Genomic DNA, 24,472 nt, shown 5'->3' with positions numbered 1-24,472 from the left:
TCAATACGAATAATCTCATTATTCTGGCACCGTAAATTAATAGTCTTTCTCTTACAGTTTAAAATAGCATCATGCAAAGTCAACTAGTCCATACCTAGAATTATGTCGAACTCATCAAATGGTAACAACATCAAATCAGCTTGAAAACACGGATCCCAAATCATCAAAGGACAATTCTTACACACTCTATCAACCATAACATACCGGCCCAAGAGGTTTGACACTCTAATTACAAACTTAATAGACTCAACAGGAAAAGTGTTACTGAATACTAAAGTCTCACACACATAAGAATAAGTCGAACCAGGATCAATCAATGTAATTACATTAGTATCATAAAGAGTGAATGTACCAGTAATGACATTTGGGGATGAAACCTCCTCTCGTGCGCGTATAGCATAGGCTCTGGAAGGTGTACAAGCCTCAGATTTGATTGCTGTATCTTTAGTCCCTCTTTGACTGCCACTGCATTACTCGTATTTCTGGATGGTCTACCCCGAGCTGCAGTATTACCCGATCTCGTATTCTGCACTGGATTTTCTTCAGCTAACACTGAGCATTCACGAATATAATGATCCATCGATCCACATTTAAAACAAGCCCGATCATGCAATTTGCAACTATCAGGATGTTGTTTGTCGCAATGTTTACACTCGGGTTGATTTGGTCAGACATTACCCATACTAGCTACTGATGTAGCTCTTGAGCTCATAGGTGGTCTACTCTGATCCCGTCTAGAATAACCCGAAGTGGCTTTAGAACGGCTGAAATCATCTCGGAACTTCTTTGGTGCCGACTAGAATGACTTACCGGATATTCTTTTACATGCATCTCTAGCTTCAAAGTCAGCTTTTCTTTTTTCTTTCCCGAGCTCTTCAGCTTTGCAGGCTCGCTCAACCAGTACTACGAACTCTTTTATTTCAAGTATGCCAACTAACAGTTTAAAATCTTCATTCAGTCCATCTTCAAATCTTTTACACATTATGGCTTCGGTCGAAACACACTCCTGGACATACCGACTGAGTTTCACGAATTTCCACTCATACTCTGTCACTATCATGCGACCCTGTCTGAACTCTAGAAATTCCTTGCGCTTTTGATCAATAAATCACTGGCTGATATATTTCTTACGGAACTCAGTCTGAAAGAATTCCCAGGTCACCCGCTCTTTCAAAACTACTGATACTAGTGTATTCCACCAGTGATATAATGTGTCTCGAAGCAAAGATATGGTACATTTCAAACATTCATCCGGGGTACAGACAGCTCATCAAACACATGGATAGTATTATCAAGCCAGAACCCAGCTCACTCAGCATCATCATCATCAGTAGCTTTAAACTCTTCAGCCCCGTGCTTTCTGATTTTATCAACAGGTGGTTTATATAATATCAGCGTATCACTTACTTGAGGTACAACAGGCATCGAAGATGGATTAGTTGGGGGTGGAGGTTGTTGTGCAGCCGGGTTAGTCCGGATATACTGAGTAAACCAATTATTCATCATTTGGTAAAAGGCTTGTCTAGCCTCTCCATCCTGGTTACTCGAAATCGGTCGAGAATCAGCCGGCGTTGTCCCTTGCGCGAGAGCAGGCTCTACACTCTCGACATCATCAGCTACAGCTCTGTCGGGATCCATTTACTATATGAAAACACATTTTCAAATGTCAAAAGTCATCACATTATCTCAATATATAATATGGCATGTATAGCTAGACTCACACGCGCTACGTTAGTCCTAGAATCGACTAAATCGTAGCTCTGATACTAATAAAATATTTTTTGGTTAAAATAATCTATAAATTATGTAATGTTTGTAGATTTGAAATTTAACCCTACTTTTACTTTTAATTATTTAATCTTTTTATTTTTTAAATATTAAAATTTAGGTTTAATTCATTGTTAAATTTGTTACCGTGACATTTTAAAATAAAAAATACTCACTTGCTGACCGTATAACTAAAAAAATGACATGAATTTGAAATACAAAAAAAAAATTTAAGGGGTTAACAATTGAATTTTATTTTTAAATCTGAGAGTTAATTCTAAATTTATGAAAAGTACAGTAACTTGTATCAAATTTTAGCCATTTTCCCCAACAGAGTGTGATTGTAAGGGACACCCTCACCTTCTCCGTTGAAAACGTATAAAAGGAAAAGGAAAAGGAAAAACGAACCACACGAGGCTCCAAGAGAAATGGCGAAATCCATGGAGTGCTCCGATTATCGCGTTTTGCTCAAACCAATCCCAATTCCAATCTCGACCCAACCAACAACATGCTCTTCCTTCTCTGGGAAAGAAAAAAAAAAAAGAAAAGAAAATCTTTATTTCTGCCTTGTTTTTCTTTTACTTTCTTCCTTCAAACCCATCAACGGTGACATTCCTGTTGCATCGGCTTTTGGGTTAGAACCCTTATCCAAAGTGATGGGTTTCATTTGATTTCAATCAAACTCCAAGGAATTTTACATTCACCGTAAGGAATGGTAGGTAGAGTTCATGTAATTTTCTTCAAAGCATACAATAAGATTACTAATTTGATCCCCCTAAAAACTGGTGCTGTTGATACCACAGGAAATTACTGCAGGTTCCCATGTATGGGTTGAAGACCAAGAATTGGCTTGGGTTGATGGGGTTGTAACTAGTGTTAATGGAAATGAAGCTGAGGTTGAAACTATTAATGGGAACCAGGTAAGGCAGATTTATGCTTCTTAAAAAGCTTTACATTTTGGTTCAGCTTTTTAAGTACTATTAATTGCAATGGATCTTAATAACCCAATTTTCAATTTTTTTCATCATAATGTTGGTTAGGTTACTACAAAGTTATCTAAATTGTATCCCAAGGATATGGAAGCACCCGATACGGGTGTTGATGATATGACTAAGCTATCATACTTGCACGAGCCTGCTGTGCTTCACAATTTGGCCATCAGATACGGAATCAAAGAGATTTATGTAAGATCAACCTCATTTTTGGTTTTGAATCATTAAGTATTGCTGCTATGAATCTGCTAGTGATACCTTTTCTGATCTCGTGGCAGACTTACTGTGGGAACATTCTCATCGCCATCAATCCATTCCAAGCAATCTCACATTTATATGATACCAAATTGATGGACAGCTATAAAGGGGCTCAACTAGGGGATCGGAGTCCTCATGTTTTTGCGATTACTGATGTTGCATATAGGTAACTATGTCTATGTTTTATCTGTGTATTGTTTAAAGATAATGGAGCGGGTTGACTAAGAATTGTAAAACTTTCAACTAGGGCTATGAATAACGAAGGCAAATCCAATTCTATACTAGTCAGTGGTGAAAGTGGGGCAGGTAAGACTGAAACCACCAAAATGATTATGCGCTATCTTGCGTATTTGGGTGGCCATGCTGCTGCTGAAGCACGGACTGTTGAACGAAAAGTTCTAGAAGTAAGCTGGATGATCTAACTCTATTCTGAACTGAAGTAAGCTAATATTTCAATCTTTATCTTTGGCTTAGAGTCAAGTAAATGCTTGAAGCACACAATATGAGGACTAAAAAGTTTTGGAGCTGTCATTATGTAATTAATTAAGGCAATAATACATCATAGTTCTCTAGCGTGTTCTACAAGAGGTGTTAATGTGGTCATAGTTGTTGGGCGCAATGACTATATTATGGAGTGATGTTATCCAAGAGTAGATTTAGCTATGCCTAAAAGTATTGGTGTTAAGACATATAGAAAACTATTTTGTGTTTCATGCTTTGTGCTTTAATTTGTAAGACGCAACAATCTTATTACAGCCTTTTTAAACACAGGGGATCTACTCATTGGATTGTGGAAAAAATAATCTACTTATTTAACAGTGTGACAATTCCTCTAACATCGTCAAATGCGTAAGAGAATAGTACACAAAAAATAATATCCTTTAAATTTCCTTTGATTTCCTCTTCTAAGTTTATCTAGAAATACTAGAATAAAAGAAAATCTCTAGGATAAAGACTAAAAATGGAAAAAAGGGTATATTTCCTCAAAATTTTAACCCAGGTATTATCCTTAAGATACTAGCATATAATGAAGAATTAGTATTGTGGGAGAAATCTTGCGCTTTAGTAGAGGGGCCTAACAAGGTCAGAGAGGATAGAGAATGTGCAGTAAGGGAGCAGATGTTGGCATTTTAGCAGTAGTTTACAAGCTCAGAGAGGATAGAAAAAGAAAGGGCTTGAACAGTTGCTTTTTTGAGTTTCTATATTCAGTTTATTCATTATAGTTGATGGAGCTATTTTTCTTTGTCTTTTGGGTCCATTTCTGAAAACTGCATGCGAATCAGTAAGATGGTTATTTTACTTGTTCAGACTACAAAGTCAGATTTTCATGTAATTTTGCCTTCATACTGGATTCCACAAATGTTGATCTGGAGATGTAGCACACTATGACATGGTTGACAAACAAAAATATTGAATACAAATCAGATGAGGCAGTATGTAATATGTTCACTTTCTTGAAACCAGATGATTAAATGCATGGATCTTGAAAAGTAATAATTTCGTTACCATTTTATTGTTTTCGCATTTGTTTTAGTTATATCTTCGCCTCTATTTTACCTTTCATGAAAATCTATATGTACGTTTAACGAATTCTGGATCTGTAATAAACTACCTGCAAATAGAATCAGACACCCAAAAAGTACAAGGAAATTCAACTTTACGTGTAATAGTTTTTCATTCTAGTTTTTCTTTTGACAAATCAATGGCGCCTAAATCTCCTTTTCCCTTCATGTAGTTAAAATTTGAAATTATTACTAGGTACCAGTTCCTCATTTTTTTTCGTATGCATTTTTATCTACTTCTGAATGTTATGCACTAAATGTCTTGATGCAGTCAAATCCTGTTCTTGAAGCATTTGGAAATGCAAAAACTGTCAGGAATAACAACTCGAGGTGAGATATTCGTGTTTGAAAACTTTCCAATTATTTGGCTAGTTATTGAACCCAAAATTTGAAGTTTTATTGACTGGTTTGTGCCAAAGACTAACTTCTTATTTTCATCTTCTCATGCAACTTGTATATTATTCATTTCTCCCCTTTCAATTTATATTCTGTTAGCTTTTCTAGTTCAAGCTGTAAAGGTAAAAAGGTTGTTGAATAATGGATTTGCTTCCGTAGTGTCATCTTTGTTTAAATCACTACATTAGAAGTTCTTAACAAGTCTGATACTTCTTTTGAAAAAGTCAAACTAATAAAAACTCTGAGCTTCTCTCTCCTTGTAGCGAAAATTCTTTCTGCTGATAAGATTGAAGTGTTATAGTTTCAAATTTCAATGATCACTTGTTCATCATGTAATTTGCATAGTTTCTGACATTCTTCGTGAATTGGCACAGTCGTTTTGGAAAATTTGTTGAGATTCAATTTGATGCACGTGGACAAATATCAGGGGCTGCCATCAGAACTTATCTCCTAGAAAAATCTCGTGTTTGCCAAATTTCAGAGCCTGAACGGAACTACCACTGTTTTTACCTTCTTTGTGCAGCACCACCGAAGGTTTATATTTAGCTTGATTCTACATTGTTGATTGCATAGCTTTTTAATAAATTTTCATGAAACTTTATCATAGCATTTCATCTGACCAGTTTTTTAAGTCCTGTCAGGAGATCGAGAAATATAAGTTGGGAGATCCTAAGTCGTTTCATTACCTTAACCAATCTAGTTGTTATGAACTGGTTGGCGTAGATGATTCCCATGATTATCTTGCCACCAAGAAAGCTATGGATATTGTTGGGATAAGTGTGGAGGAACAGGTCTCCCATCTGCTATGTAGCTTTGATGTATTTAGCTTGCCTGTCTTCTTTATGTAACCAGATTGGGAATAATATCTCTTTCTCTTTTTCAGGATGCAATTTTCAGAATTGTGGCTGCAATTCTTCATCTGGGCAATATTGCATTTGCTTTGGAGGGAGAAGATTCATCTGTGTTAGAGGATGACAAAGCCAAATTCCATCTTCAAGTGGCAGCAGAGCTACTCATGTATGGCTATATCCTAGGTTCTCTCTTGGCTTGCTGTTTCCTTTCCAATCCTGTCTTTCTGCATTAGGAGATCCACTGATCCTCATTACAGGTGTGATCTTGAAGCATTGGAAACTGCACTGTGTAAGCGCAATATGGTCACTCCAGAAGAAGTTATCAAAAGGAGCCTTGATCCACTTGGTGCAGCAATTAGCAGGGATGGTTTAGCAAAGACAATATATTCTCGTTTGTTTGACTGGTAAGATGCTAACTTCTGAAGCTTTTATGCAGTTCCATAACTCATTTTAAACTGGATGGGTTTCTTATCAATGCCTCATTTGTGTTGCATCCAGGTTGGTTAAGAAAATTAATGTCTCTATTGGGCAAGATCCTGACTCAAAATGTCTCATTGGAGTCCTTGACATATATGGTTTTGAAAGTTTTAAAACTAGCAGGTAATGCTCAAGGACACCAGTGTATGTATTCTTGTCTGGGCATGAAAAATAAAAACCTTGTAAGTTGCATAATATTTTATCACTTTAGCTGTAGCTGCAATTCATTATCCATATTAAGTTACTCTGTATCAGAAACAACCATTTTTGACATAAAAATGTGCTTTTGCAATTCTAAACTTCTAATGCCTGTATTATGAATGTAATGCTCCCCATTGTCCAAAGGCAGGATCCTAAGTACTAGGTTGGTTTCTTGGAAATATATATTGCAGCTAGTAGATTTTCTTAGAGTAGCCATTTTCAAAGACAAACTGGCATTATTTTTATTTTGGGATGCTTGCAGATCTAATGCATTTACTGCCTTACTAGACGATGGTCCCTACTCTGTATTAGAATTAGGTAGCTAATTTTTAAACCAGTTACTTTCCTCTCAACATCCAAGGTTAACATATATCTACCAATAATGCATGGTTATAAGATGGGCTATCAAGGATTCATTTGAAAACTCCTTTATTCTTTTTTCTGATGTGAAATTGTGATCGGGGAAAGAAGTTGGACATAGACCTTCTAATACTGAGTTGTTTCTTCAAGCATCTTAACATTTTGAAAATAATGGATCTGTGTTGTCAAGGGTGCAGGAAACACTGTAGGCATTAAACAACTTTGTATTGCTGAGACGCAAGGCAAAAATGTGTTTTTCCAAGTGAAGTAACATGCATGTGTTTTTGTATGTGTGATTGTGTAAATATAAAATAAACTTAAGATATATAGTGACAGTTTTAAACTTAAAAGAGTGGTCTAGCTTATCCTATAAAACATGCAGATTTCCTTTTTCTGTTGTTAGCCAACATGTATGATTTCCTTGTGGCCCCATGTATGTTGTTGAAAATTCAAACATTAAGAAGTGGAGAGTCTGATATTAGCCCTTTTTTACTAGTAAAGATACAATTAATAAAAAAAATTAAAAATTGAAGAGCAGCCCTAGGTCCATGTGTGGTCAAATGCACCTCGTTAAAAGGGTATGAGGAGCTTTTGTTGTTTGAAGCTAATGCAAAATGCCTAGCTGAGATTGGGTGTATACCCTAATAACACTGCAATGGATTGCATATAATCGCTCCTTCACTGCCTTCCTGTAGTGTGATATTTTAAACAGTCTCTGTAGTTTTAATCAATGGACTAGTGTGGACTAAGGGGCATAATGGACCATATTTTTTAATTATTTCAAGTATTATTTTTGGTGCTTCTGTATTTATTTTTTTATCTTTTGGGGATGGACAATTTCATTGTCTGAGTTGTTTAGACTTACAAGTTACAAGAACCGTTGAGATATTAAAGAAATCCAAGGCTTAGTTGTGATTTTGAGAAATTTATGAATTATAAAGTAACAGAAATTAATAATATTTAGGGCTAATGATTTTGGTTTTATGCATTATTCTGTGCAGTTTTGAACAGTTCTGTATAAACTTCACCAATGAAAAGCTGCAACAACATTTCAACCAGGTATGAGGTTAGTCTCATGTGACAACTTTAGTTTTAGTTCAATCTTCCATTCTACGTACTGATATGGTTATACAATCAGCACGTGTTCAAGATGGAGCAATCTGTATACCAAGAGGAGGAAATAGATTGGAGCTATATAGATTTTGTTGATAATCAAGATGTTTTGGATCTTATCGAAAAGGTTGCATACTGTCCTTTTAACTGTGCACAGCTCTTTGAATTTGACAAGTGTATCTACTTTTGTCTTTTTCCTGCACCTTCCAGTTATCGCTTAATCTTTGGTAGTCTCCCTACTGAAATTTTACCCTAAAGAAAAAGTATCTAAAACTCCTTGAATGAAACATAGATGGCATCACATAAGTGAAAGGATCTTGTTGGGACATGACACTAGTCAATGTTATAAACTGAATGTGTTGAGAAACGCTTCATACTAGGGCTAGCATTGCTTATTTTATCCAGAAGATTAAAAGTGTAATATGCATTTTTAGATTTTGATGGTCAAATTGTGTATGGTTTCGTTCAGATTAATGTATATCATGATCTCTAATCTGTTCATGTATACTTATGGTGCATTTGTCTTAACTTCATGATTTTCACATTGTTCTATCCACCTTCCATATGCAAAGTGTACATTAGAAAAAAAAAAAACATATAATCACAATATTATCAGCATGAATGGTAAAATATTATTGCAATATTATCAGCATGAATGAGTATGAAAGAAAAAGAGGTAATTGCATGCTTTAAGTGGTGGACATCTTTCAGCTTTATACATACGCATTAGTCTTTTTTGCCAACTTGTAATGTATATCCTTCTGTATCCTGGTTTTGAGTTAATATAGGGGTATATTTTTCTGTTCCATATTTTCTTAGTATGTGCAAAAGATCTGCTGAATAGCAAATTTTTTTTCACAGATTTCTAATTTCTAATGCTTCTGCAGAAACCAGGGGGGATCATTTCTCTTCTTGATGAAACATGGTATGAGAAATTTTTTTTTTTTCACAATTACTGTGACATTGAAGCAATGATGCATTTGAATTAATGTATTTCCTAATTCAGTATCCTGTCCATATGTGATGCTTATGAAGTGTAATGTTTTCCTTTTTATCTCCTTACATAGTTGGTATTTTTTGTTATACAGCATGTTTCCGAAATCAACCCATGAAACCTTTGCCCAAAAGCTCTATCAGACATTCAAGGATCACAAACGCTTTGTAAAGCCAAAATTGGCTCGCACAGAGTTCACCATTGTCCATTATGCAGGAGAGGTTAGTCATGAGTCCTCGTTTTTACCTGTTAAGAGTCTCACAGTGTTAGTCTTTGCATATGAGCTCTATTATTCCATGAATATTTTCAGGTCCAGTATCAGTGTGATCAGTTTTTAGACAAAAACAAAGACTATATTGTTCCTGAACATCAGGAGTTGTTGAGTACTTCCAAATGTTCCTTTATAGCAAGCCTTTTCCCTTCACTTAATGCGGAGACACCTAAATCTGGCAAGTTCTCATCTATTGGTTCTCGTTTCAAGGTATCTTAATTTTGCTAGCATTTCCATAAACTAGTCATGGATTTATATTTATGCATATATATTCTTAAATGTGTTGAAAAATAAATGATTTGTGGAGCCATGCCATGTGTTCTGAAGATTTCAATGTCTCAGTGAAAGGTGAAATCTTATGTTTTGGCCTCATTGCTGCAGTTACAGTTACAACAGTTGATGGATATACTAAATTCTACCGAACCCCACTATATAAGATGTATAAAACCAAACTCTGATTTAAGGCCTGAAATATTTGAGAATGTAAGTGTCTTGCAGCAACTACGTTCTGGTGTAAGTATACTTGGTATTGCATCACAATATCACAATTATTTATTTGTCAACTTGTGTGCATTCTAAACTAATTGTTAGTCGTATAGGGTGTTCTAGAGGCAATCAGAGTCAAGTGTGAGGGATACCCTACTAATAGAATCTTTAGTGAATTTCTAGAGCGATTTTCTATTCTTGCACCAGAAGTTTTGAAAGAGAAGTGAGTATTCCTCTACATAACTGATCAGAAATGTGAAAAGAAAAACATATGCATATTTTTTTCTTGGATCTAAAAGATGCTGTTTGGTTAAGTTCTGCTTATGAAGTTATTGCATTCATATTTAGTGTTGAAGAAAACGTTGCTTGCAAATCAATTATGGAGAAAGTGGGGCTTTCAAATTATCAGGTAATTCAAGAACTTTCCTTTTTCATTCTCTTTTTGACAACAGAATTTGAGATTACATCGATAGAAATGAATAAGTGAAATGGTTACATATATCAAACCTGGTTAGGCACAATGTTTGAGAAATTGATAGCTGGAGGACCTTGAGATCATGATCATTGTTTAAGTTTTTTACAGTATTTACCTCACTTCTAGAATGGCCATAAAATGTATTTGAAGGCAACTTCAGCCTTTGCTTCTTGAAAATATTTGTGGTTATAGATGCTCGTGTATTGAGATTCTGTTGCAAGAGGATGTATTCTATGAGCCATGAGTTGTTTTGCAGATAGGGAAAACTAAGATTTTTTTGAGAGCTGGTCAGATGGCAGAGTTAGATGGACGCAAAGCAAAATTACTTGGAGAGTCAGCAAAGGTTATTCAAAAGCAAGTTAGATCCTGTATAGCTCGAAAACGCTATGTTCGTGTCCAAACGGCTTCTATTTGTATACAAACTGTTTTGAGGGGTGAGTCTATGTGCTAAAATTAAGTCATATACAGAATCAGTATCGTTCAGCTGATTTATCATGTAAAGTAATTTGGTTCCTATCAAATATCTAATTAACCGAGGTCCTTTTCATTTTTTTTTTTTTCTAAATTTATTTTGTTGTCGTCGGCTTGTTGGGATGATCACTGCATGTAATAATTTTTTGCATTGATCTTATTTTTGTATCTTCTAGGACAACTAGCTTGTGAATCACTTAAATTCAGGAAAAGAACAGCAGCTGCTGTCAAAATTCAGAAGTCTGCCCGCAGAAAATCTGCTAGTAGGAAGTACACTAATATCATATCTTCAGCAGTTATCGTACAGACAGGAATACGTGCTATGGTTGCCCATAATGAATTCAGGTCTAAGATGCAAAACCGTTCTGCAACTATACAGGTTATTGTCCAACTTTTCTGTAATGCCTAAAGAATTATCTTATCATGTTTACAAGTTGATTATTTTAAACAAAACCCTGTGGGCATTATGGTGATGTCATAATGCTGTTTCATCCTATAAGATAAAAAAAGGTATCAGTTCTTTCACAAAGCATATTGCAGTAGGTATTGTTTTACTTTCTTTGTTAAGTTTGTAATTAGCATTTAATATTTGCAGATCTTATTGAACTGCGTTCTGGCTAACTCTCATTTCCTATACCCTTAACATCAAGCGAAGCTTTTAACTTTTCGAGAAATTTATTTATTGCTTTCTTTTTTCATGTTCTATTCTCTTTCCTTGTCGGTTGTCATATCTAAATGCTGTATAAATGCTTTCTGTCAACTATCTCCTTTATTAGCCTCGGCCAGTAGAATTCCACCCTCCCTCATCTTGGTTAGCTTTGTGCTAGGTGGCTCAATGTTAGTCTAAAGCACCTTCCTTTGAAAAAGGAGTTCTCCTCCCTTTCCGAACTTAAAAAACAAAAAAACTGCTCCTAGATATGTGCTGGGTCAAAGTAGTTAACTGTTTTCATATGTTTGATTTATTTTCTTCTGTAATAAAAAGCTGTAAGTTAAAATAGTTGAGTAGCTCTACTTCTGTAACTTCTCACCAAATCGTTGGTGAGCTTTGGGTTCTTTAGCTCATTACCTTTGTTGCACTTCAAAATAGTTGTATGTACATTAGGAAATATCAAAAGGAACATATAGGAGGGAAACTTGGTTTCTTCTTATTTCCCTATTCTTGTGAGTTCACTAAATATTAATGCAATATCCCCATGTAGAATTGTCACTATTAGGCACTTAAACATGCAATATCACTGTCAGTGACATTCTGCTGATCTTTTTCTATATAAGTGCTTAACATAATTCAGTAAAATCAAGAATTATTCTGGGTTGAGCAATTCCTTTTTCAGCTGTTCTCATAAGACCCATTATGGAATCATACTTAACCAAAGAGTGGAAGTAGTAGCCTCTAACTACTTTAGCGTCTTAATCTCCTTTCTTTGCTTGCAATAATGTGCATTGCAATTTTTCTTAGGCTGCTACAGAAGAAGAAGAAAAGGACAGTGGAAAAGAAGAAGAGGACATTGGAAAAGAAGAAAAGGACATTGGAAAAGAAGAAAAGGACATTGGAAAAGAAGAAAAGGACGTTGGAAAAGAAGAAAAGGACATTGGGAAAGAAGAAAAGGACAGTGGAAAAGAAGTCAAGGAACCCGAAGATAAAGAGCCAGAAAAGCAACCAACTGTAAGATGCATAAACATGTCTGAAGATACCTGCTAGCCTTCATGTCCTGTGTGCTAAATGTGAATGTTGATGTTCTCTATACTTTGACCCTAAAAAAAAACTTGCAGTTCATTTAGTTTTAGGTAATATATTGGAGCTCAGGATAATTGTCTTCAAAACTGTCTCCGGAGATCTAGATTTGCACAAATGCATAGTAAATTTTATCTACATTGGATTTTCTGTGCTCTTCTTCCTGAGAAGAAGTATTAGAATTTTAAATAGATATCTTTGAAAATATTACTACTTGAAAACACAAATAAGAAAAAAAGTTAATTTTAAATTTATGCCATTAGAGGTTGGTATTAGGATCAAGGAAGACAGGAGACTGAAACTACGAAACTTTATAACCAATAAAAATTAAAATTTTGGTGGCTTTTTTTTTTTTTCTTAATTTTGAAATAATTTTTTACTGACTTATTTCTAATGCAGTTAGGAAAATAAAAATAGATCTAGAATTAGAAACTAAGCAACCAAAGTTCAATAGTTTGAGTCAATAACTGTTGAAAGATATAAACATTGATGTCCTTTTCTGTCCAAATGAAAGGTTTTGTCTAGATAAACCTGTATATCAGTTAAAGGCGGTGAGCACTATAGATTATTTGTATTAAAGATCATATATACAAACATAAATGTATATGCACTCATCTATGTATGCATATACAACGATTATCTGCATGTGTGGTATCTTTTAGTGAAGACACTTTTAAGCAGGGCACTTTAAAGTTTAAACTATGAATTTCTGCACTGTCTGAGAATTTGAAAGTTAAGAAATTGACGAGGGTTTTCCTCCATTGCTTTGAATTGCATGATGAGAAGAAAATGCTTAGCAGACATTACGCTGGCTGTTACGAGGGTTGACAAATTTATCATGATTAAATTTGTGTCATTTAGTATTCATGATCTCTAACTGAACTATTATTTGTATAGGTCAAAGTACAAGAGAAAGAAGAGCTACCCGATCCTCCAGTAGCTGTACTTGAGCAGAACGAACCTGACAATACCGATGTGTCTCCTGACAAAGAGCAAGAGGTCACAGAGGAATCAAATGAACTGTATCATATCGTTAAAGAAATATCAAGCCCCATCCAAGATGTTTTAACAGCTGAGGACCTTCCATCAGAAGTTGAACAGCTAAAGGTACTGCTACGATAACTCTGTTCTTTGATTAATCCATTGTTCTTCACATATGCTTCTCAATTGTGTTTCCAGATAAATGTAAAGGAATAAAAATTGTGTGGCCTAATAAATTTTCATTAAAAAAACGTTGCATGCTATCTCAAAGTTATGGTGAATTACTCTTGACCTGTAAAGCAGCCTAATCTCAAAATTGTTGATGTGAGAGAACCCTGCAAGGTGTGCAGATATAAGGAAATTAAACAAAGCATCAGAAAAAGGTTAAGTAACATAGACACATATACTTTTGAGTTATTATTAAAAAAAATTGAATTTGGAATGATCAATAAAGGAATAGATGGTCCTTTATCTTTCAGGTTAGAACCTAGTGAGCACTTAACCATCTTTGTAACTTCTCGAGCTCATTTTCATCTGGATCTGGATTGGTGGAAATAAAATCGAGAACTTCTGAATATCTAACATTAATTTCAACTTTGCATCTTATAAAACTCTGCTACCAAGCTATGATAGTGTTGCTTCTCATGCTACTGATGGAAACCTTAGCGGCACCCATGTCCCATTTTCTAAGCACAAGGATGAAAGGTGTTCATTTGAGATTTCCTTTTTTTTACATCAATTAGTTCCAGTTCGAATTCTTAAAACTGAAGACCATGCTTTAGCCACACAGATGTTCATTGAAATTGCCATTGAGCCATGGGAAACAAACCATAAGTTATTAGGATAGAGTTTTGTCATTTTATGTTTTCTTGTTTGGCTTGGCATGCTTCACCATATCTTAATTGAGATAACTATTTACAAGCTTTGAATTTTGAGCCTTTTAATGTTGTTTTCACTAAGAGTGCTTTTTTATCTTACAGGTCCTCTTGATAGGAGAAAAGAAAAGAGCTGATGAATATCAAAAGAAACATGCTGAAGCCCAAGAATTAAGCGAGCAAAGACGCAAGAAATTGGAAGAAACTGAAAAGAAAGTACATCAGCTTCAAGAATCTTTGAACAGGTGGTGTTTTTTTTATCACCCTTTACAATGTATCATACAATTTACTGATGTTAGCTTTGGATAACTTGCTATGTTTTTTGTTCGGAAATTGTTCTAGCCTTATATTTATTGGGCAAACAGCATATCCTCTAAGAAAATACAATGATATATGATTAAAAAGTTTTAAATTTTACGGAAATATTTTTTTATGGTTCGAGATCATTGATGAAATCACACTCTGTTCAAGATCAGTGCAACTTGCTTTTGGTGAAACAACACTGCAAGGAAAATGGGGATATCACATGAAAAATACAAGGGAAAGAAATCATTGGCAACGATAGTTACCGAGTAGAGTTGCATTACATTGATTATATCTCTAAGATTGTTCTGATAACTGCCTTATGGTTACAACCATGCTAGTTAACATTCAATAAAGCTCTTGCTTCCTTGTTTACTTACACTAGTTCTGGTTTTTCAATGTCTCAGGCTATTATTCAGTATGTCTGAGCAATTTTCACAACTTAAAACAATTTTACAGACTCCATCAATTTCAAAACCAGCCTCTCCACCGATTGCTCGAGTTGATTACTTTGATAATTCGGACAACTCTGATGCTTCATCAACTGGCTCAGATTTTGCATTTCCAGCTTCAGGTCATGATTCAGCCAACAACTCTTGTCCCCGTCCTAAAGCTCCCCAGGTGCATGTTAAAGACGCTACAGCCACTGAAATTACAGGTTAGCCTTGATTTCTTGATGCAAATGCGATTTGGGCTCAGACTTAGCTTCATTTTAGAGTAACACCTCTCTTCTAGGGACAAAAAAAATTGCCTGGTTTAGCAGATTCATTTTAGTTAATATTTGATGATGGGAGGATGTGTAGGTAGCAACTGTTTCATTTTTCTTAGTTTCGGAGACCCGTATTGTGCAGGTACTGCGGACAGTGATAAGGAGGGGGCATTTGATGACTACTTCTGACGGATCTTTGTGCTTCTGCTTCTTCTTATCTGTAGATTACAGATATAAACACAATTTTAGTAGAGAATCACAGTGTAGGCATGCAAAACACAAACCACATTCTTACACGTAACAGATACAAGATTTGTATATAGGAGTAAGATTCTTAGGGTTCTTTAGGTCAAATAGTTAGCTAATCCTTTCAAAATGCAATTCCCCTAAGTGGATATGCGTTAGTTTCATTTATATCTTCACTAACAGTCGCCATGACTCGTCTCTAACAAGTATATTGAAAATGTCTCAAAATGAGGTTCTCTGCATTATCTGTGTTATATATTTTTGTTAACGAAAAACAAAATGAACCAATTACGATTGAGATGTTTGTTGTGCTTCATCAAGAAGGCAAGCATTGTTGACCCCAGAGCTTAGTCAGTTGGTTCATGTAGCCATCCTTAAGAAGTTGCGTCCAATATCTCTGTGTGGTTCATATCTTAACATCTACAATCTTCTCCGCTTCTTTGGACTGGAGCTTCCTTTTGTACCAAAAAAGGTGGAAAAAGGCATTGTTAAGAAAGTAGGGAGGAGGCTGCAAACACTGACAACCAAAGAAGCATCAGAAGGGACCTATAGCTTAAGGTTGGCTGGCAAAGGCCAATTCTATCATGGTTTGAATTGGCATGTTATATGCTATGTAATATATATATATATATAGCCATTGATGTATTTCTTTTTTCAATTTAAACATGAATTAATTAGCTAGCAAACCCATTTAATAATTACTAAACAATGAAGCAAGGCAGCATAATGCCTTTTACACTTTTGAATTGATTGGGGAAATTTCTTTTCACATGCCGTATTCCCCTTTTCGGTGCATACATATATTTATATTTACATACATATATATATATGCTCTTTCATCATTTATCTCAGAGATTAGTAACTTCTCTCATTACTTTTATTTCTCTTACCCATGTATATCCTATCACTTAAATCCATCTTTTAGGTAATTAATTAAGTCTTGATTCGATCAACCTTTAGTTTCGTTTAAAAGTTTTAATTATCCTAAGTCACTAAGCAAGCACCAGTGGTCTAGTGGTAGAATAGTACCCTGCCACGGTACAGACCCGGGTTCGATTCCCGGCTGGTGCAGTAAAATTTTTTGGCTGCTAGCTATTGAATTTTTTTTCCCAATAACACACACACAAAAAAAAATGTTCCACAAGTATGATAATAACCAAAACAGAGTTGGTAGCTTGAAGATGAGGAAAATATGATATTTTATGTAAATATAGGATTGTTTTGGCCAAAATGTAAAACATAAGATTTGATTTAAATAATTAAGTTGGAATAGAGGATGTGATATTTTATGTTTAAATTTCATTATTGATTGTATTTTATATGATCATTTCAGTATTAAGTTAATAATTAATTAAATCATGAAATTAAAAATATTGTCACGTGCTCTTTTATAAATAAAATATAATAAAAAAATGACATATGACAATATTTTATATTCCCTTATATAGTTTTTTATTCCGTGTAGAATAATTATCCAATTTTATAATAATTAGAACAAATTAATGTTGCATTACAACCCTACATATCTCCTTTAGTATCCCTCCATCACATTCCCTATAAGACTACTCCATTGCCCTTTAACACCCTGTCTCACCACCCCTTTAAGGATCCTGTAAGATTTGAAAATTCCCAACATCATATCTCTCATACAGTCCTTTCCCATGGCATCATCATCGTCATCATCATCTAGCAGTGGTACTGCCTCCCCTTGTGGTGCGTGCAGGTTCCTAAGACGAAAATGCACCCATGACTGTATTTTTGCCCCTTATTTTGGTTCAGAACAAGGCCCTGCAAAGTTCGCTGCCATTCACAAAGTTTTCGGTGCTAGCAATGTCTCCAAATTGCTGTTGCAAATCCCACCACATGATCGTCCTGAGGCGGTTACCACCATTGCTTATGAAGCTCAAGCAAGGATTCAAGATCCTGTTTATGGCTGTGTTGCTCATATTTTCACCTTACAACAACAGGTTCCAACTATTTTTCTTATAGGTTAAAATATGCCATAAATCCCTGTATTTTTAAAAATTTAGAATTTAATCTTTGTATTTTTATTTCTAAGAATTTAATCATTCTATTTTTCAGATTTTAAACTTTAAGTCCAACTGTTAGTACTATTAAATTTATCGGTGTGATATTTTGAAATAATAAAACAATACTCATTTGGTAGCCAAGTAACTAAAAAATAACTTTTATAATTAACTTGAATTTAACAAAAAAAATTAAGCTGTGTTAACAGTTGAATCTAAATTTTAAAATCTGAAAAATAAAAGAAATAAGTTTTAAAAATAAAAGTATAAGGATTAAATTCTAAATTTTCAAACAATATAAAGACTTATAGTATTATTGAGTTTTTCTGTATATTCCTTTAGATGTGTTAATTTTGTGTATTTATATGATACAATCAATGTTCATAGATGCAACATGCTAAGTAGGTCTCCATACATGATGACACATACCCTACCTTAGGGTTATCACGCATATACTCGACGTGGGTTCACACCATGTGTAGGTAAACTCATATTAAGTATTACGTATTACGCATCCTCATATTGGACTTGCTCATACTACATATGTGCAAACCCATCCAAAATGCAGGTTAGGACTCGATAAACTAATGAGTTAATGAGTTGATAATAGTTACTGTCATAACAAATATATTTTAACCGTTGTTTATGATTAAGTGCAACCATTTTGTGATCTTGCATATGATTATATTTTCTTGATTCCATATCTGTAGGTGGCATTCCTGCAAGCTCAATTAATGGAAGCCAAAGCTCATCTAGCTCAAAATTCTATGAATTCACATAACAACATTGAGAATATTTTTGAATCAGCTCAAATCATGATGAATATGCAAGAAAATACAAAACAGAAAGGAGTTTTCTTTCCAAGCTTATCCTAAGAAAAGATCGGTTGAATATTAGTTCGGTTGAAATCGTTAAATATTTTTTACTTTAAATATTAGGAATTATGAATAGTTAAGGTATTGTATAAAAAAGACCAGAGATGATGGTAATCTTTCTTTCCTTTCCTTCTATCTAATTATGGTTTTAATCCTTCTATTATGCTGAAATTAAAGATTTAATCCTTCAATTTACCATCATTTAATTATTTATTTTATAATGTTATTAGTTTATCTAAATTGATAATATTATTAGTTGTTGCTGTTGAGTAATAACAATATTTTTATTTTTTCTCAGCTAAAAAATATATTTTATTATTAAACGAAGATAACAGACATTGGAAAGTAATCAATAAAAAATCGAAAAAACTCTAAAACAAAACTCTTAAAACAACAACAACAAACAAAAACACAAACACAAACACTGAAACGACTAATAATATTATCAACTATGTGTGAGTAATAATAAATTTATTTATCAACCGAGTGCTAACAACAACTAATAATAACATCCATTTAAACCTCAAAATATTAAAGTAGAGGTAGGGAATTTTTTTTTTCAAAGAAGGATGCATGTACGAACAACAATTCCCAAAATAAATTAGTATAAAATATGAATTGCACGGGATTATTGAATGCATATAATTAAATTTTATTTAAAACAATTTTATATATTACATTAAAATATATTCTAATTTTTAAAAAGTATTTTTTAAAAATTCAACTCTTTAAAGAAAAATATATTGTGTTTAATTAATTTTACTTTTAACTTTTTAATTTTTATTTTAATTAATTTTTATCAAAATTATTTTAATTTTGATCTTCACAATCCCACATCGAATAATTTTTCAAATGTGGAAGTTAAAAATGTAAATTGAAGTGTGTGTGTATATATATATATATATTAGATTAGGTTTATCATCATATCCCTATAATGTTTGGCAAATTTTACCTCTTTGTTTAATCAATTTTTATTACAACTTGGGATTAAGCTTTATCTTCAACTCTTGAACTCATATAATTGGTGCAATTAAATTACTGGGGCTGCCTAATTAATTATTGTCTTTTTCTCATATAATTGGTGTAATTAAATTACTGGGGAGTGGTTAACTTTTCCTTTCATACTTTACTATTTTTTGAGCCACAATAATACAACCATTTTCATTTGATAATCTTCAAATTAACCCAATGATTAGATTACACATCTACATACAAAATTTCAACCCTATGTTTCCTTTTAATATTATATAAATATGTGATACCCTGATAGTTTATAATTTTATTTATGATCACTAAATTGAATAATAAAATATCATTTAAAATCTTTAAATTATGTATTCTCATTTTTCACTGACAATAAAAAAAATCATAAAATGTGAATTTAAAATTCATTTTATCTAATTGATAAAATCTTAATTTGATTGGTATGGATATTGTTGTTAATACAAAAGGACGTGAGTTCAAGTGTATTGAAGCACATTATCCTATTTATAAATTAGAGAGAGATTATAAATAATTCTAAACATTATGTCATAAAAACAGAACCTATAATTAAATTATTCAAATAAAAAACTCATTTTACCTAGAGTTTTATGTTTTAATAAATAGATATACAAAACAGTACCAATATATATGTCTTTTATTAATATTTTATGAACAAAATGTTCCCTTGACTCAATGCACAAATATTGTCTGAGGTTTTATCAAAAAATATTGTCTATGAGGTTAAGCTTATTAATCTTATCTTTTCATATATTGTCGTTTGTCTCGTGTATATATATATATATATATATATGGAGAGAGAGTTTTTATATAGGCGTAATCAAAGTTGAATAATGTCATTGTTAATGTAAGCTTATTCTTTTATGAGTCTTATTGTTAATGTAAGAGAATGTTAATTTGAGTATATTGAAACGCATTATCCTTCTATTTATAGTTAGGGAGGAGATATGAGTAGTTCTAAGTATCGTGTCAAAACAAGTAAATATGACTAGAACCTATAAAAATTCCTCATATATAATTAGTAATATAAAAATAATTAGGTTAAAATATGCTTATAATCCTTGTATTTGTATTTGCAAGAATTTAGTCCATCTACTTTTTAAAATTCAGGTTACTATTAATTTTGTTAATTTTTTGTTAAATTCAAGTTAATTATAATATTTTTTATTACATGGCTACTAAATGAGTAGTTTTTTTCCAAAATATCACAGCAATAAATTTAATAAAAAATAACCGTGTTAATAGTTAAACTTAAATTTTGAGATCTAAAAATAAATAAACTAAATTTCCAGAAATACAAATATAAAATTGAATTTTAATTTTCAAAAAGTACATAAACTATAGACACATTTTAACCAAAGATTAAGAAGAATGAAATCTTGAATTAAATTTATGGAGTTAGACCATGTAGTGCAGGGTAATGTCAGAAACTTATTTGAAAGATTAAAATAGAATAGAATTATAAATTTTAAAGGACTTAAAATGCAATTTGATTATTGTATTATACAATTTCATTATTTGTAGAAAAATTAACGCTAAATTTTTACCATTAAGTGGGAAAGGCCATAGCCTTTATTCTTGCATGTAGTGGTGAAGTTAAAAATTATTTTGAAATAAAATTAAATTGTATTTTTACGATAGTAAAAATGTAATTTTATTATTTTAATAATTTATATCTTTATAATATTTAAATAATTAAATTAACTTTTTATTATTTTTAGAGGCCAAAGATTTTTTTCAAGAGATCAAGCCTTATCAGGACATTAGCTCCGCCACTGCCTGCATGTATGAATAAATCATTAATAATTTTATACAAGCATTTTTATGTTTCTTACTATTTTGGGCATTACAAGCCATTTGTTAGAATCATATCATAAAAATTAGTCATTAAAGGGTTAATAGACAATCATATCCAAATGGGCTATAATTGGTAACTTATAAAATTTTAGTTGGGCTTTTCTTAATGACACAACTGCAACAAAGACTAGTTGCTAGTAAATTCTTTTGATTAATGTGATAGGAATAAATCAAGTTTAAATTTATAAGTGAATTTTGTTTTAATGTTTAATTTCACATATGAATTTTTATTTGGTATAATTATATATATAAAATTTATATTGTTGTTCATATATACACATAAAACTTTGATTTTGATTTAATTGTACCATTTAAAGAAATGAATATATACATCTACTTTCATATTTGATTAATAAAATTATTTATGTATGTAATATCCAAGCATAAAATGGTGCTAATTTAATAATGTTGTTAGTGTGTTGACATTATTGTTATTAAAATCATTTAAAAATCACGAGTTTAAATATAATTAAATACAAATATCTTTCAATTTAAAAATTTAAGAGATTATCTAAAAAAATTGAAAATTATGAGTTAAACAAACTAGCATTAAATAACTAATTGTTTAGAGATTAGATTAATATTGCAACAAGTAAATAAGAGATTAAATCAACACCACCTCATGTTCATAATGTGAATTTACACATATGGGAAACATTGAAGATTAAAAAATGAAAAAATTAAAACCGGGTGGATTAAGGCCAAAATTAGGTTCCTTGGGATCATAATCATGTATACTTTAATGGAAAATAAAACATATTAATAGTGCTCTACTCATATCTGTTAAACTCATATTTAAAAAAATAAAATTACAATTCGATTGATATGAGTACTTTTATCAATACAGGAAGATGTGGGTTCAAGTGTACTGAAGCATATTATCTTCCTATTTATGAGACAGGAGTAATTATGGATAGTTCTAAGCATTGTGTCAAAAGAACATATATAATCAAAACTTATAATAAAATTATTTAAAAATAAAATAAAATTACGAATTTATACTTAATTATAATAAAATATGGATGAAATTTAAATTTAGAGATTATAATTTTAAACATTACATTTCAAAACTTCATTAAATTCTTATCTAAACTTTTGGTTAATATATTTTCAAAATTTTCATAAATTAAGCTAAATCATAAACATTTTTACTTAGATTAAATTCAAAATATGATGTCAATCCACACATTATTTTAATAAAAGTTTTTTAATCACACACAATCTATCGATAATATTTTGAGCTACTAAACTTATTGGAATAATAAATTTCATCAAAGAAAATTGCGTAAAAACAAAACGACTTTTTATCATTACAAAAGTAGGAAAGAGATGGACAACATATAACTCGAACTGACTTATGATGCCAAAAACAATAATTTTATCATATCAATCATGACTCAAACTAGTTAATTAATTTAGGTTCCACAGTTTTTAACCGCAAAAAAAAAAATTACTCTTCATAAATCATAAAACATAAAAAAATCTCCAGTTTTGTGAGAGAGAAGAAATAAACTATTATTCTATCAAATCCAATATCCAAAGTTTACACTAGATCTTATAGGTGACAAAGGGAAAAAAATTAGGGTTTCCCATTGCATATAAACATTGATTTTCTAGGGTTCTAACAAAATATGCAGCATATTTAACTTCAAAACTGAGAAAGCTGGATCTTATGCTAAAAGACCATTGATATTACCCAAATCATGAGTGATGAACAAAGCCAAAAGCCATTGATTGAAAGTCATCAACATCCTGGAAATTACTCCATTGTTCTTCAAAGGAAGCCATGGAACAAGGGACAGCCTCCCCAAAAGCATTAAACGAAGATCGGTCCTCACCTGATGATGATGAAATCACCGATGAACTCTCATAATTCACTAACGAATTCGGATCCAAAAACCCATTTTCAGAGAGATTCGGGTTCAAGTTGGGTGCTGCCATGGTTGAGTTATTATGAAACCAGCTTTGAAGAAGAACATTATTAGGGTTTCCAGAACCAGAGGTGCCATTAATAAAAGTAGAAGAAGCTGCTTGTTCTTTGAGACAAGCAAGTTGTGCCTGCAGATTCACAACCTGTAAGGGACCAAAATTTCAAATTAGGGTTTCGAATCGTCAATTCACATCAAACAAAACAAAGGGTCGAAGTCAAAACCTGCTGTTGAAGAGCAAATATATGAGAAACGCAGCCATAGATGGGATCTTGTAACCTAGCTTGAGCTTCATATGAGATAGTAACAGCAGCTTCACAACGTTCATTTACAGGGAGATGAGTGAGTAGTTTTGAAACATTGCTTGCACCAAAGACTTTATGAATGGCTGCAAAATGGGTAGCACCTTGTTCATGGCTAAAATAAGGTGCAAAAACGCAGCCTTTAACGCATCTTCTTCTTAAGAACTTACAAGCACCACAAGGGGAACCAGCACCAGTCATTTTTTTGATTAATCCTTTGGGTGTTTTTAGTAGTTTTATTTAGTTTTTGTGATCGAGGGTGGATTTATAAACACTAGAGGAAGATGGAGGTGGAACATTTAATAATAATTTGTTACTTACTATTGGTCTCCTTATTGGGTTACAGATTTCATATTTTCATAATTATTTATTATTTTTTTACTTTTCAAAAAACCTTTTCGCATTGCATATACTATTGTATTGTAATGTATTTATTATTCTCTCAAATCATATTCCATTTGGTATCTTTTCATCCTTATACCACATAAACAAAGTTATTTCTGATAATCCGTTTGATTATTAATTATTGTGAAGTTTATAAATAAAGTAGTTACTTTTGTCGTGTATCTCCGATTAATGTAATTTTAATGTTTTAATTATTGATTCGAGTATTGAGCGAAAGGTTATACTTATAGGTCTGTATTGTGGGTTAACCCTATTAGACTAGTACCAATAGGTGGCATAGAGGAAGAAGCACTACGCCATCTAATAGAGTGGCGATTAAAATAAATATTAATTTACTGAGTATAAATCGTGAATCAAAAACGGAAAATCATAAAAGATGAAAAAAAGTGTTCAGCTCTAATCATTCTATTATATTTGACAATTCCCAAAAACTATTCATACTATGAGCATAGTATAGTCGCGGTCAGGCAAGTATGCCCCTACTATCTAGCGGTTCAAGACACCTCTCTTTCAAGGAGGTAGCGAGGATTTGACTTCCCTTAATGGTAAGATACTA

General features: G+C 32.5%; 3 protein-coding genes and 1 non-coding gene across 5 annotated transcripts; 3 read left to right on the top strand and 1 right to left on the bottom strand.

Moving 5' to 3' along the window:
* Positions 1 to 2,060: 2,060 nt before the first annotated feature.
* Positions 2,061 to 16,289, top strand: LOC108469922 (myosin-16). Of its 2 annotated transcripts, none has more exons than XM_053031773.1 (26): positions 2,061 to 2,482; positions 2,571 to 2,687; positions 2,808 to 2,951; positions 3,038 to 3,183; positions 3,265 to 3,421; positions 4,851 to 4,909; positions 5,350 to 5,509; positions 5,617 to 5,766; positions 5,859 to 5,992; positions 6,084 to 6,230; positions 6,325 to 6,426; positions 7,866 to 7,923; positions 8,003 to 8,104; positions 8,865 to 8,902; positions 9,066 to 9,192; positions 9,282 to 9,452; positions 9,624 to 9,725; positions 9,842 to 9,951; positions 10,077 to 10,137; positions 10,460 to 10,637; positions 10,851 to 11,053; positions 12,131 to 12,337; positions 13,304 to 13,513; positions 14,368 to 14,507; positions 14,973 to 15,223; positions 15,417 to 16,289. In XM_053031773.1, the coding sequence occupies exons 1-26, from the start codon at positions 2,480 to 2,482 to the stop codon at positions 15,461 to 15,463; spliced, it is 3,324 nt and encodes a 1,107-aa protein (XP_052887733.1). In that variant the 5' UTR covers positions 2,061 to 2,479; the 3' UTR covers positions 15,464 to 16,289. The 2 variants fall into 2 exon arrangements, with proteins under 2 accessions (XP_052887733.1, XP_052887732.1); XM_053031772.1 differs by having other exon boundaries at positions 9,624 to 9,755.
* Positions 16,290 to 16,520: 231 nt separating this feature from the next.
* TRNAG-GCC (transfer RNA glycine (anticodon GCC)) lies at positions 16,521 to 16,591 on the top strand. The gene has a single exon. It is a non-coding gene; the product is annotated as a tRNA-Gly (tRNA).
* Positions 16,592 to 17,113: 522 nt separating this feature from the next.
* Positions 17,114 to 18,589, top strand: LOC108468234 (LOB domain-containing protein 16-like). Its single transcript, XM_017769125.2, has 2 exons — positions 17,114 to 17,487; positions 18,258 to 18,589. Exons 1-2 carry the CDS (start codon positions 17,182 to 17,184, stop codon positions 18,420 to 18,422), a joined length of 471 nt encoding a protein of 156 aa, XP_017624614.1. The 5' UTR covers positions 17,114 to 17,181; the 3' UTR covers positions 18,423 to 18,589.
* A 4,393-nt stretch (positions 18,590 to 22,982) lies between these two features.
* Positions 22,983 to 23,712, bottom strand: LOC108468233 (LOB domain-containing protein 29-like). The gene is made up of 2 exons (XM_017769124.1): positions 23,434 to 23,712; positions 22,983 to 23,354 (listed from the first exon to the last, which is right to left on the bottom strand). Exons 1-2 carry the CDS (start codon positions 23,710 to 23,712, stop codon positions 22,983 to 22,985), a joined length of 651 nt encoding a protein of 216 aa, XP_017624613.1.
* Positions 23,713 to 24,472: the final 760 nt, after the last annotated feature.

This window comes from Gossypium arboreum, chromosome 8 (genome assembly GCF_025698485.1).
Source record: "Gossypium arboreum isolate Shixiya-1 chromosome 8, ASM2569848v2, whole genome shotgun sequence".
In the NCBI taxonomy this organism is placed as follows: Eukaryota; Viridiplantae; Streptophyta; class Magnoliopsida; order Malvales; family Malvaceae; genus Gossypium; species Gossypium arboreum.
The sequence above is the reverse complement of the archived record's forward strand: the minus strand, read 5'-3'. Positions and strand labels throughout refer to the sequence as shown.

Coding starts and splice junctions, on each gene's coding strand:
- LOC108469922 (XM_053031772.1), top strand. Junction 4,910..5,349: donor GTCAGGAATAACAACTCGAG/GTGAGATATTCG, acceptor GAATTGGCACAG/TCGTTTTGGAAAATTTGTTG. Junction 9,952..10,076: donor CCAGAAGTTTTGAAAGAGAA/GTGAGTATTCCT, acceptor ATTCATATTTAG/TGTTGAAGAAAACGTTGCTT.
- LOC108468234 (XM_017769125.2), top strand. CDS start 17,182: ATGGCATCATCATCGTCATCATCATCTAGCAGTGGTACTGCCTCCCCT. Junction 17,488..18,257: donor TTTTCACCTTACAACAACAG/GTTCCAACTATT, acceptor CCATATCTGTAG/GTGGCATTCCTGCAAGCTCA.
- LOC108468233 (XM_017769124.1), bottom strand. CDS start 23,712: ATGACTGGTGCTGGTTCCCCTTGTGGTGCTTGTAAGTTCTTAAGAAGA. Junction 23,355..23,433: donor TATTTGCTCTTCAACAGCAG/GTTTTGACTTCG, acceptor GGTCCCTTACAG/GTTGTGAATCTGCAGGCACA.